Consider the following 14,462-nt stretch of genomic DNA (forward strand, 5'->3'; position numbering starts at 1 on the left):
CTCCTACCTCCACAGACCACTGTGGATGGTTTTGGCGAATCACATAACAATTTTTCTGCCTGTTGTAGCCATAGTAATGCACCGTGCTAGGTGTTGTATGCTTTTAAATTATATTTAAATAACTTATTTTATTTCTTATGTACTGTTGTATCATATTACATTTCATTTAATTCACCAAATTTATATACTGCTGAATTTACTCTGTTGTTGTTAACTTTTTAATAGGCTTACAATAATTTTCCAAATATTCCATAAACATTTCCAATCTTCTTTAAATGTTTTTTCCCCATCTTGGTTTCTTATTCTGTTGGTCAATCTTGCCATTTCTACATATTCTATCCATTTCATCTGCCATTCTTCCTTTGTTGGTATTATAATGGAAGACCATTTCAGACCAGGGTCTCAAAATTACCTCATGGGTTAAGTCTAACAGCTGCCCACCACTGAACTGGGGGAGCACCAGGGGTCATATCAAAGTTAAGAAAAACATCAGAGAGGGTGGGGGGAAAATCCAGCACACAATTGCACCCACCTCCAATTCCTCACTTCTGTATTTCACCTTGTAAAAATACTCCATTGGGTGGAGTTTGTGACTTTCAGAAAGTGCCCTTCTCCACGTGTAATCATGGTTTATCTGCCCAGGAAAACAGAGTGTGTGTCTGTGTGCATGTGTGTGTGTAAACCAGCACAGAAAGTCCTCAGACAAGGGGAGGGGGACCCGGTTTAAGCAGCCCTTTAAAATCTGCAGTGGCCTTGATTTATCCCAATGGCCTCCTCGCTGCACTCATCTTGGCTCCTTCACATCAGGGCCCAGAATACTTACCTTTCTCCCTGGCTTAATTCATCGATAATGCCAAACTGATCCAAAGAGAAACGCCTGCTTATCAACCGCAGCCGTGAAAGAAACAGAGGCTTCAGATGCCTCCTCTCATTGTTATCTTGGCTATTCTGATTTCTCTTCCTTTAGTCCGCAGGAGATGGCAGGTCCTTGGAAAGCGGGGCAAATTGTCCCCATCTTTGGGTGGAGGTGGGGAGACGCAGAAGGCCAGTTGGAATCGTTGTGACATTTCCTCCTTTTGCAAATGCAAGGGGAGAGTTTGAGGCTCGAGACTCGGTCATCTTTGTATATAGCCTGAGTCCCCTCGTTGGCAAAGTAGCTGGTGTCCTTGGCATCGTGCCAGGCAGAAGGGCCTTGCCCCGCCTCCCCACAAATAATGCTGACATCCAGTGGCGTAGCGTGGGGGTGCAGGGGGGGCCGGCCGCACCGGGCGCAACATCTGGGGGTTAGGGCAAATCCACGGGTTAGGGGGCGCAAATTACTTTCCTTGCCCCGGGTGCTGACAACCCACGCTACGCCACTGCTGACATCCCATGTTTGTGGTTTTCAGGGTCCGCCTCCACCCCGTTCATCTGTTTCTTGTACCCCGCAGTTGTTTGGCAGAGCTGTGACTCTTGGGTTCTGAATAATAAACACGGTCTCTCTCTCTCTCTCTCTCTCTCTCTCTCTCTCTCTTTTTCTTTCTTTCTTTCTTTTTGCCTCTCCCTCTCCCTCAGCTTTACAGGGCTCCAGCTGCCTCCCAAGAAAGCAGCATTTACTCTCTTCTTCACCTGGGCAAATCCAGTGCTCCCCCCCAAAAAAAAATGTTTAGGGGTACTCTCATTTTGATTCAAGAAAATTACCATTTTATAGTTCAAATCAGGAAAAACAAATACAGTAAATGGACAAAAGTACAAAGATTCACAAAATGTTTAGGGGTTTGCGCCCCCTGCATCCCCCCCAGAAAAAAAAAGCACTGGGCAAATCTGTCCCTTTCACTTGCTCTCTGGATCTGCCTTTCTGTCAATCAGTTCTCTACATTTCCACACAAGTTTGCAATTTCTTTTTTAAAGCCTTTGTGAAAATTCATCCTCATTCCCCTAATTTTCTTTTTTGCAAAGCTATCTCCCCAAATGCGATCCATTTTGCGATGCTCTGTTTCATGAACAGGTCCATTTTAATGCACGTTTTACCCCAGTAAATGCATTTTCGTGCTCCTTGCTTGCAAAATTCAGAATAGTGAGAATTTTCGTGGCTAGTAGTTCTTGGTAGTCCTTTCCTTCTCCAGGAATCCATCTACAAAGCCCTGTGAACTTAGATGGTGGGAAGGCCCATAGCACATGATCTTTATCCAGTTCTTTATATCTCTACCTGGACTGGAAGAACTGCAGGCCACTGTAGACAATGCTGAGCTAGAAGCCCCAGTAGACTGACCTGATATGAGATCCTTTGGAAACCTTAGGTGGCTTTTAAACAAAATAATTGAGACAACTGCCATTCTCATATTCATCAGAGAGACCATACGTGGCTTTCTCTATCCTCAGTGAGTCAATGCTCATAGCACTGTGACCATTTGCTGCTCTCCAACATGTCCCATTGAGTGTTTATCGCATTCAGATCTCCCCTTCCCACTGTGAGAAACACCAGGGTAGTCACAGCATGGTTGCTACCTAAGAGTCTCAGCTTCTGGGCCCCTCCTAGATTGCTGAAGAAGTTGCTGTCCCGATGTTGGACTTCAACTCCCATCATCCTTTGGTCTGTTTGGTTGGGACCAGTGCTTTTTTTCCCCTGGGGGGGGACGCATACCCCTAAACATTTTGTGAATCTATGTTTGGCCTCATTGAGGGGCAGTATTTCAATATGAGTAGGAAAATGAGTACCCCTAAACATATTTTTTTTAAGAAAAAAAGCACTGGTTGGGACTGAATCGTAAGCCAATGATATCCAGAGGACCACAGCATCAACCCCTCAGCCTTGTAGCACCAGACATCTGAACCTGAAACCCTGACAGCAGTTTCTGCTCTCTGATGTTGTCCCATCTTATACATCTGCTGGCAGCCCAAACACTACTTTGGAGAAGGCAGTAATCCCTCCAGAGAAACTCTGTAGCATGCCAAAGATTTTGCACTCCAAATACTTGCAGCTTTTAACACCTGACACTGAGAATTTCTGCTGCCAGTGAGAAATGGTCTGGCCTTCTCTCTCTCCCCCCCCCCTTTCTCTCTCTCTCTCTTTCTCTCTCTCTCTCCAAGGCTTGTCTGCCCTGCAGTTCCTCAACACCCCCCCAACTGCCACGGGGACATTAAAACTCCAGCAATTTGCCTCTCCAAAGACTGACTTTGGTTCAGTGCCTGGAAAAACAGTAGGCGAAATAGTGCAACTTTAAATTCTAACATGTGTAAGTTATACATCTTATTTCCATTTCCAAGCAGCCTTTCTCCCCAGAAAGACATGAGGAAAAAATTACCATCCGCCTCGAGAATATCTCAGCGGAACGTTTATCTCCTAGCCACGATAACTATGCTAGAGTAATTCTGCCTCTGCGCCTTAACAAACAAATTTAATGTTCTCAATTGGAAAATCCTTCAGGCTTGTTCACCAGATGGGAATCCAGCACAGAGATGTAAGGCTTCCCTTTTCAGTGAATGGGGGCAATTATTTCAACGCTGGATTTTGTGTGTGTGAATGTGAGAGGTGTGTGTGTGTGAATGTGGGAGGTGGTTGTGCGTGTGTGTGTGTGTGAATGTGAGAGGTGGTTAGTTCAGATGACACACACATACACACCCTGAAATAATAGATGATGTATAATGTCCACTGTGCCATGTGGGCAAGCTCTGCTTTCCATGGGTAACACAGGCCGTGACCACATCCCCTGCCCTCCATGGGTGTGGCTGGCATGTAAAAGGAACATGGAAGGAAGACCCTTGGTCCATCTAGCTCTTTGTTGAGACATTGATAGTCAGCAGCTCTCCAGGGTTTCAGGTGAATGATGTTCCCACTCGCACCTGAGTTGCCTCCACTGGAGATGATGCCTGGGACCTTTTGCATACAAAACAGATGCTCTAACCACTGAGCTACAGCCTTTCCCTTTATACTTGGTCTACACTGATCATGGTCCTCAGTCGTTTCAGGTGGGAGTTGCTTTAATGTCCCATGGTGGGCAGGTCTGTGGGTCATCATGGCTGCCCAGGGCTTTCCTAACATATTTTTGCTGCCCCACTTTCCCTCCTTGGCACAAGAAGCCCTCTTTCCTCTGGCATTGCAGGGGGCTGACCCATTGGATCACTTCCAGCTCTACTGTTCTGTGCAGTTGCACTGGAGCTGACGATTGCCTGGTACTGATCCGCCCCCTGTGTTTGCATTTCAGGGAGTCCCCGGTGGATTGCAGCGTCAGCAAATGCAACAAGCTGGTTGGTGCCGGGACCGAATCCAACCCCTTAAATTATGGCACCTACATGGATGAGAAGAACGGACCTCCTCCCCCCAACATGACAACCAATGAGAGGAGAGTCATTGTGCCAGCAGGTAGGGGCTCAACAGTTTCTGGGACACTGACACCCATCTGCGTAGCCCAAATTTGGTTTTGGTCCTAACACGAAGTCTTTCATCAGAGAAATGAACAGGAATACTCTAGGCCTTCAATGAAGGGTGGCTATTGTGGTTGCTCCTGAACGCTCCATTTGGGGTCAGTGATGAATCCAAACACCATGGCAAGATGGCAAGTTGAGGATGCATGAATTGCCTTGATGATTTGGTCCAAACTTGGGGAACCTGTGCCCTTGCCCTGCCCCCAGATGCTGTTGGACTCCCATCAGTCCCAGTCAATATGGCTGATGGGCAGGTTTGACGGGAGCTCTAGTCCTGGAGGGCCACAGGCTCCTCATCCCTGACCCAAAGCCTTGCCACAGCAGTTCATGCACTTGAATTACTTCAAGGCTGGATTACTGCAGCACACTCTATTCAGGGCTTCCCTCGCGCTTCATCCAGAAGCTGCAGTTGGTGCAGAATGAACGATTGCTGCCAGGTGTAAGGGCTTGCCAGCATATAACACCTTGTGCTCAGAGATCTGCACCAGTTGCCAATTTGCTGCCAGGTCAAGTTCAAGGTTCTGCTATTGGTTAGAAAGCCCTAAACAACTTGGAACCTATGAGATCACCTTACCCCACATGTGCCCACTTGCTGAATTGGCACTACTACATGTGCCACATAATACTCGTTCCTCATTTGTAAGAACTTGGTTGTTTAGTGTGGCAGCATCTGTGCTGTGGAACTCCCTGCCTCTTGACGTAAGGCAGGCACCGCCACTGTACTCTTTTTGGCACCTGCTAAAAACATTCTTGTTGAGATAAGACTGTCTGGATGCTTAGAAATGCTAAGGTGGATTTTAACCTGTTTTAGTATTTTAACATTTTGTATGTTTCAACTTTTCTCGGTAAGCAAGGATGGTCATGCGAGGACTGTTCCAAGGAGACGGTTCAAGTGCACATGTTTTTGCTTATACGCACCAATCCTGGTTCATAACCCCCATGCAAGATGCTATCGTGCTGTAATTACAATTGCAAGAGTTCACCTGGGGACGGAATCTGGAAGAGTGGAGAAGGAAAGTAAAGGGCATGCAGAATATATTCTGCTATGACTCTTTTCCCGAAGGGGACCCCTGCGTGTCTAGATAAGAGTCATGAGAGAAATAGCACAGGATGCGGATAAAGAGGCAGACATGCAGTGATAGGTACCTCTGTAAAAACAGCTTCAGACCCTGATATATTGCTCCCTAAGGAGAGGCACAGGGGTGTTGTTTTTAAAGTAGAAACTTTATAGTTAGATTTACTTTATTTTATAGTTAACTGTGGTTCATGGTAACTATGGTTAGCTTTAAATAACCCCAACCATGGTTTATGGAGCCGGCTTGTTTCAACCGAGCATGCTTCTGAACTCCTCAGCTGTGTGGAAGGAAGAGAGGAGGGAGCAAATCTAGGAGCCTGGGGAAATCTAGGATCATGGGATCTTCCACTAAACCATGGTCTGGCATTCCAACCAAACATGGCTACAGCAGATTCTGCAGAGTGAATGGTTTTGGAGGAAGAAGCCATGGCTCAGTGGTAGAGCATGTGCACTGCAGTCTGAAGCGCCTAGGTTCCCTCCCTGCCATTTCCAGTTAAAAGAAACAGGTGGCAGAATGAGATGTGGGAAAGATCTCTTCCTAGAGAGCTGCTGGTGGTCAGAGTAGGCAACCCTGGGTTTGTGTGTGCACAAATGTGTCTGCACTTAAGGCAGCTTTCTGATCTTGCTATATCAGAGTCCAATAAAGTTGGCATAAGGTAAAGGTAAGGGGACCCCTGACCATTAGGTCCAGTCGTGGCTGACTCTGGGGTTGCGGCACTCATCTCGCTTTATTGGCCGAGGGAGCCAGCGTACAGCTTCCGGGTCATGTGGCCAGCATGACTAAGCCGCTTCTGGTGAAACCAGAGCAGCGCACGGAAATGCCATTTACCTTCCCGCTGGAGTGGTACCTATTTATCTACTTGCACTTTGACGTGCTTTCGAACTGCTAGGTTGGCAGGAGCAGGGACCGAGCAATGGGAGCTCACCCCGTCACGGGAATTCGAACTGCCAATCTTTGGATCGACAAGTCCTAGGCTCTGTGGTTTAACCCACAGCGCCACCCGCTTCCCTAAAGTTGGCATAAGGCCAGCCTAATGTAGTTGGTAGCCTAAACTCCTCCAGCCTGCACCAGCCAAGCGTGGAATTGCCCTATCAGTTCCTAGAATCGCCACTGGCGGTTAGCATTCTGTATGTCAGTCCTTGGCAGCAATGTGTCGTTGTGGACGGAATCCATCATTCTTCCTGCCCTCCACCTCCTGTGTTGACTCTGCAGGGCTAGCGTGGCAAGGGAAGGGTGAGTGGGCGGGGGAGAGTTTGTTTTTGTCAGCAGGGTCTGGAAATATGACTCAGACCGAGGAAGCCAGCTTGTCTGAGCAAGGAGAGGTCATTTTCACAGAATTTACTACTTTCTGGAGCGCAGTAAGGAACATCCGTCCAAAAATTTTAATAACCCATCTGTACGAGATTTGCAACGGGCCGCAAGGAGGACCAAATGTGCTGGCCTGCCTGTTTGTAGCTGCTTTGCAACTGGAGACCTGCAGGAGTAGCTGAAGTGGGGTGGGGTGGGGAGTAAGACCTCCTGCTCTTCAGAAAACAGAGGTGCTGTGATGGGGTCCGCGTGGTGCCTGCAGTGATTTGTTGAGTGGTGGGATCAATTCCTGCCGATTTGGCTTCTGACACAAGCACCCACAGCTAATGCAGAATTGAGCTCTGCCCTCCCATCTGCTGATGTCACAAGTATGTCCGCTGAGTGACAGGTGAGCGTGGCTTGGGGAAAAGGTCATCGGAGACCAAATTGGGACCCCTGACCGGCCAAGGTTAGCCCACTGGCCCGTCTGTAGCAAGAGAGAGAGACGAAGGCAGAGGCAACCCTCTTAGTCCCACTGAAGTCTTACTGATGGAAAAATTTCTCATCTAGCTCAGTTGGTAGAGCACAAGACTCTTAATCTCAGCGTCACGGGTTTGAGCCCCACGTTGAGCAAAATATTCCTGCATTGCAGGGGGTTGGGGTAGATGACTCTTGTGATCCCTTCCAGCTCTACAAATTCTACAATGCTATGATTCTAATCTCTTCAGTATCTGAAATGGATGGCTCATCGATAGGAATAACACAACCCCCAACAATCTTTCGGTGCTTGTTTGCGTTTTCAAGTGCCCAGAGCCCTCCCACTTCCTTTTTTTAAGTTGCAATCCTTACAACAACCCTGTAAAGTAGGTCAGTGTCATTATCCTGAATATCGCAAACAGGGAAGATTGAAGCTGAGAGGGAGTGCCTTTCCTAAAGCCAAGTGGTGAGTTCGTGGCAGAGGTGGGATTTGCACTGTGGACTTTCCCAACGCATAGCTCAGTCTCACAATCACACAGGGAAAATGTCCTTAGCTACCTGTACATTGACGGAGCAGGAAAGCTATAGGGGGGAGTGATTCCTGGCAATCCCCCCCCCCAATGACTTTGGACTACAACTCCAAGAATCCCTGTTCATAGGCCATGCTGGGTGGGGCCAATGGGAACTGGAGTCCAGCAGAATCCAGAGACCTTCACAGATTGTTCATGCCTGCCCTAAACAATCTGGCCCAACTTACCTGCAGAACTGTTTTCACTCCTGTGATCTACTGTGACCAACATAAGAACAACGGTGCACAGAGAAATGTTCTCAGTGGCTGCTCCTCAGCTTCAGAATTTTCTTCCCCTGGAGACTCTCCAAAGCCAGAGCCTGTGCATCTTTGGAAGTGGTGGTTTTATTCAAGCCGGTAGCCTGGATGTGATTGTTATTTCAGTTTTTTACAGCAAAGCATAATTGCAGGTTTTACAGCAATTAAATGGTACATAAATTTTATTGAATCAATAATACAGTGGTACCTCGGGTTACATATGCTTCAGGTTACAGACACTTCAGGTTACAGGCTCCACTAACCCAGAAATAGTACCTCGGGTTAAGAACTTTGCTTCAGGATGAGAACAGAAATCGTGTGGCGGCAGCGGGAGGCCCCATTAGCTAAAGTGGTGCTTCAGGTTAACAACAGTTTCAGGTTAAGAACGGACCTCCGGAATGAATTAAGTTCTTAACCCGTGGTACCACTGTAAACACATTGGCATATAATCCACTCTGAACATTTGGAATCTCAGAGGCTATACACATTGTTGCCATTGTTGCGGGAAGTAGGATAACAGTTTTACTGTTGCTCTAAAGCAGGGGTGGGGGGCGTTTTTTTGGTCCTCTGGAAGTTAGTGAGCCACAACTCCCATAAGCCCCTGCAAGCATGGCCAACAACCTGAGATGATGGACACTGTAGTTCAATGACTTCTGGAGGGCCAGAAGTCCCCCATACCTGTTGTAAAAGAAAAACCTTGATGACTCTTGCTTTATCAGTATCCCCTCCTGCTTCCTTCTGGCAGACCCCACATTATGGACCCAGGAGCATGTCCGCCAGTGGCTCGAGTGGGCTATCAAGGAGTACGGCTTGATGGAGATCGACACCAACCTCTTCCAGAACATGGACGGGAAGGAGCTCTGCAAGATGAACAAGGAGGATTTCCTCCGGACCACATCTCTCTACAACACGGAAGTTCTGCTGTCTCACCTCAGCTACCTCAGGGAAAGTAAGTGACTGCTCTGTTCTGCCTTCTTCTTTCTCGGAGGCCTGCCTGGCACGTCAAACAAAGAGTAGGTTCTTTTGGCCAAGAGCTGAAGTGAGAAGGGTAGCTGGGAGGAGAAAAGGAAAGAGGTTGAAAGGAGGCCAGGGTCAACAGCAAGAGCCAGTGTGGCACAATGGTTAGAGTGTTGGGCTAGGACCTAGGAGAGCAGAGTTCGAATCCCCACTCAGCTGTGAAGTTCACTGGGTGACCTTGGGCCACCCACTCGCTCCCTTGCAGGGTTGCTGTGAGGATGAAAATGGGGAGGAAGAGAACCATGTGCCTCTCTTTGAGATCCTTGGAAAATAAAGGTGGTATATAAATTAAAGAAAGAAAGAAATAGAACAAGAAATGCAAGAAAACAGTGTCCTTCCCGATGTTTCTGGACTCCAACTCCCATCATTCCTGGCCCATGGCCCTGCTTGCTGGGGCTGATGGGATTTGGAGTCCAGGAACATCTGGACGGCCAAAGTCTCTCCATGCCTGAAGCAAAATCTCCCAAGCTGTACTTGTTCTGCCTGGTCTTTTCTTGTACCCGCTCTCAGAGGTAGATTTAGGGCAGCACAACTGGTTCCACTACTCGGCACTGAGCCAAGGGGGCATTGCAACTAAGACATAGTAGTGAATTGAGCAGAAAGGAAGGGGAGAGGTGGTGGGGCACTGAATTTTGGCCTCACATAGGGCACCTCTGAAGTTTGAAAGTCCAAAGTCCACCCCTGAGGCTCCTATCACAAAAACCTAGCTGGCGTTGTGGAAGAGCAGATCCACCGGGTTTCCTCTGAAAATGCAGATCAATGAATTGCTTATTTGTTTAGCTCTGTTATCTCGCTGAGAACAACTTTTTAAAACACCAAGCCGCAGACATTTTGTCTGACTGAAAAAAGGTGTCTCCAATTAACTGATGGAAAGATTAAGTAGTTATAGAAGCTCTGTCTCTGTGCAAGCGATATAGAGTGAAGTGTGTGGGAAGCCTCTCCTTAAGGGCACAGCACATATGACACTTATGGGGGCCAATGGGAACTTTGTCCCCCATTGCTAATTGCAGCACAGGGTAGGTTTTTTTTTCTATTAGGGTTGCAGTTGGGGAGGGAAGGTTCACATGTTGCCCCCACGCACGGTGTAATCCAAATGGAAATCCATGGGGTGTGTGTGCCTAGGATGTTGTAGTTTTTTAATCACCTGATTGGCTGCAAGTCCCATGGCTGGTTTAATGTTTAGTTAGGCTTGCATGCAGATGTATGTCATAATAAAGAGCTAGAGCAGAATGCCTATATGCATGTGAACTCAGAAATGAGATCCGTGCAAATCTGTTTTGTATGGGGGGAGTGCAAAAGAGGAACCAAAGGGTTTGCATTTCTGCTTTCTGTACACCTGGAATTTGTAAGATCCAGTCATGAAGACTTGTATCCAATACAGAACAGATTTGCTGAATTTTACTGGCATGGCTAGCTTAGGTCCATTCATTTCAGTGGGTCTACTCTGTGTAGACGTTAGTTGGTTCCCAATTCCAGGGTTCAACCAGCCTCTCAATGAGTGAACCCATCAATTTTTTTTTTCCAGTGCAACCCAAAGCCAAACAGATTTGCCAGCAACCTCCAGTTCAGCAGCCTCCCACTCTTATCTGCCTCAAAATGTGGTTTCCTGGAGTGCAGCAACTTTGAGGACGTAATGCTCAGCACTACCACATTCTGAAGCTTCTTTCCGCCCACATCTGACTTGGCAACTAGAAGAGTTGCGCTGATCAACATCACTTTCTTGGTGTTTTCTTCCTGTCACAGTGCAGTGACCTGCATTCAACCACCATAGAATTGTAGAGTTGGAAGAGACCCAAAGGGTCATCTAATTCAACCCCATACAATGGGGGAGTCACAGCTAAAGAATCCCTGTCAGACAGCCATCCAGCCTCTCTCTAAAACAGTGGTTCTCAACCTGTGGGTCCCCAGATGTTGTTGGACAACAACTCCCATCATCCCTGAGCTCTGGCTTTGCTAGCTAGGGGTGATGGGAACTGTAGTTCAACATCTGGGGACCCACAGGTTGAGAAAGGCTGCTGTAAAAGCCTCCAATGAAGGAGAGTCCATCGTTTTCCAAGGTCATCCATTCCATTATTGGAAGGCTCTTACTATCAGAAAGTTCTTCCTGATGTTTGGTTGGAATCTCCTTTCTTGTAACTTGAATCCATTGGTTTGGATCTTCTCTTCTGGAGAAGCAGAAAACAAGCTTCTTCCGTCTTCTGTGTGACAACCCTTCAGATATTTGAAGATGGCTCTCATATCACTTCTCAGTCTTCTCTTCTTCAAGCTAAGCATCCCCAACTCCCTCCTCCGCTCCTCTTCAGGCTTGGTTTCCAGACCCTTGATCATCTTGGTTGCCTTCCTCTGCACACTTTTCAGCTTGATTGCTGTGGTCAACGACTTGCACGAGCCTGCCTCCCTGGGCACCTGATCTGTTTTGCACACTGACTCCATGAGATGGGGCTGCGATCCTCTGCGCTGCTTTCTTGCTGTTGCCATCTCTGCCTGTAATTGTGGGTGGGAAGAGGTGTGGGCTTTGAGGGAGATAGGGCAAAGCCTTGTTCTCATTAAAGCGTGTTCATAGGCCAAGCCAGGCTACTGGACATGACTCCTTTCCAAACAGCTGTTCCTGTGCCTGCTTCACGACAGTCTGGTTTCTGGATTTCTGGGCAACTCCCTTGTGGCGTCATGCCTTTGAAGGGAATTTATTGTTTTTCCAGACTTAATTTCCACTGGATGTTTTGCGCTGCATCTCTGAACCAAGAAGGGCGCTCGAGGAGATGGCTCCTTACTTCCCCACAACAGAGGGACATTGGGGGCACTTTAATCCACTGCAGTGAGTGAGGAACACTTTGCAGAGAGCAGTGGAGCAGCTGGGGAATTTTAGACTCTGGGTTTAATGGTTCTCCGGATGGTCACTTGCTTAAAAGTAGGGCAAGCCAGCCCTATGGTAGCTGACTGGGGTCCTGGGCCAGAGTCCTGCCCTGAAGGCACCAGGGTAAGAATTGCAGACAAGCAGCTTACAGGGGGATCAACCTCATCCTTTTTCAGTCTCTAGAGACTCAGCAAGTGGTGAGGTGGGAGATCTGGTTCACTTGTCATCTAAAGGTAAAACTAACACATTTGCGCTTTCTGAATTGAAACACCATGGGTGGGGGACCTTTTCTGCCCAGCAGGACAGATCCTTTCCTCCTTACCCTTAGAGGCCCAAATCTGACAGATGAGCTGGGTCACCCACCTGTCAGTTGCCCGATAACATAGTAACATCAGGTGATGCTGTGCTTTGAAGCCCCCAACTGCTGGGGCTACAAAGCATAGCATAGGGATTTGCAACACACACACACACACACACACACACTTGTTGTTCTTTAGTCATTTAGTCGTGTCCGACTCTTTGTGACCCCATGGACCAAAGCACGCCAGGCACTTCTATCTTCCACTGCCTCCTGCAGTTTGGTCAAACTCATGCTGGTAGCTTCGAGAACACTGTCCAACCATCTTGTCCTCTGTTGTCCCCTTCTCCTTCTGCCCTCCATCTTTCCCAACATAAGGGTCTTTTCCAGGGAGTCTTCTCTTCTCATGAGGTGGCCAAAGTATTGGAGCCTTAGCTTCAGGATCTGTCCTTCCAGTGAGCACTCAGGGCTGATTTCCTTAAGAATGGATAGGTTTGATCTTCTTGCAGTCCATGGGACTCTCAAGAGTGTCCTCCAGCACCATAATTCAAAAGCATCAATTTTTCGGCGATCAGCCTTCTTTATGGTCCAGCTCTCACTTTCATACATCACTAACACACACTCCATGGACAAAGACAACACACACACACACCTCTAAATGTCTGGGTAGTGGAGGTTTAAAAGGCAGCATGCGGTTGTTTGCAAAAGGACTTTCAAGCAGCCCTGCACTCTGCAGCCAAATGATTTATCAGCTTTCCGTGGTACAATGTGAAATTTCCTAGTGGTCTTAAGTACTCTGCTTCTTTGTTGCGTTTGGACTTCTGTCGTTTTTATTGTATTCCTTTGTTTAACTTACTCTGATAAAAATGATAAAATGAATAATAACCTGGAATTAGCAGTGAGGGCTTGCCATCCCGCCACGAGCCCTTTAGAATGTAAAAGTTGTCAGTTAAGGATTCCAGGTCTGGTATTTCTGCTGGTCTCAGTGCCCTTAAAGTCTTGATGTCTGCTTCATTCTTGCTCCCCTGCCCCCCCCTGCACACATTCCCCTCCTTTTTTCATTTAAGCATCTTAATAGGAAACACATTTTTCTTCCTTTTCTGGTGTTCCCAACTAGAAACCTCAGACTGCCGGGCAAAGGTGAGAACTCTCAGCTATAAACCTGGGGCGACTCTTTCCCTTTTGACGGCCACAACTTGTGCTTTTCAGCAGAGAGTGGCCCTTGTTTTATCTGACAAGTTCACTTAGACGGGAATTCCCCCTCTCCCTCGCCAGCCCCACTCCCTGCCCCACCGTCTGCAACTTCAGCCATGTAGGCTGTCTGTCTGATCGCTGGGTCTTGGGGCACTGAGCTGGCTGGCTGGCTGGCTGATGCTGGTCGTACTGAACATCAAAATCTGGATCCGTTTCCAACCAGAAGCCAGAAAATGTGTCAGGCATGAATTAGTTCCCTCGCTGAGATATTTGAGAGGAACAAATTAAAAGCGAAACGAAACACCAACTGAAAACCCAGGATAAAGGGGTGGGTGAGAAGCTTGGTTTGGTTTGTATTTTAATGTGAACCAACCTAAATAAATCACACATTCTCGGCAAACCAAAACGCAGCAGTTCCTTGGAATTTGCACCTCTCTGATGGTTCTCGATGCGATTCTCCAAACAAGTAATGTGCACAAAAATCTGTATTGTAAGGAGGAACGTGCATAAAAAGGCCAGCATTTGTGAAAATAGCATTAAGGGAAATTGCTTGCAAATGTGTTTCCGTTAGGAGACCTTGGCACTCAAATGAGGATTAGGCAAATTCATGGAGGAGGAGAGGACTGTTGACGGCATCACTGCCTCCACTGTGAGAGGCAGCAATGCTCCTGAATACCACTTGCTGGAAGCCACAGGAGGGGAGAGTTGCTATTTTGCATTGAATCCTGCTTGCACGCTTCCCCTAATGGGCATCGTATGGGCATGATGGGAATCACATGCCGCTTGGAGAGAGAGGAGAGGAGAATCTGAGATTAACAATGCCATCCTGCATAAAGCTAATCAGAAGGAAACCCCATGAGTTTAATGAAATTTACCCCTGTTGAAGAATCAGTGGAAACTGATTTCATCTCAAATTACCAGGTCAGTTTCATGAATTTTTAGTTGAATCATTGTTTCCCAACCTTAGCTGTATCTAAGTTCTACTCAGATCAAACCCACTGAAATTAATAAACCTAAATTAGTCATGTC

The 14,462-nt window shown here is 47.3% G+C and overlaps 1 protein-coding gene across 7 annotated transcripts in view; it reads left to right on the forward strand.

Moving 5' to 3' along the window:
- The window catches only part of FLI1 (Fli-1 proto-oncogene, ETS transcription factor), a 120,180-nt gene that overhangs the window by 77,870 nt on the left and 27,848 nt on the right, over positions 1–14,462 (forward strand). For all 7 annotated transcript variants that reach the window (XM_053366449.1, XM_053366448.1, XM_053366454.1 and 4 more), the window contains 2 exons: positions 4,185–4,342; positions 8,816–9,019. In XM_053366449.1, coding sequence (XP_053222424.1) covers positions 4,185–4,342; positions 8,816–9,019 — 362 coding nt within the window. The remainder of the gene's footprint in view (positions 1–4,184; positions 4,343–8,815; positions 9,020–14,462) is intronic.

The sequence above is a fragment of the Podarcis raffonei genome, chromosome 15, assembly GCF_027172205.1.
Source record: "Podarcis raffonei isolate rPodRaf1 chromosome 15, rPodRaf1.pri, whole genome shotgun sequence".
NCBI classification, from domain to species: domain Eukaryota; kingdom Metazoa; phylum Chordata; class Lepidosauria; order Squamata; family Lacertidae; genus Podarcis; species Podarcis raffonei.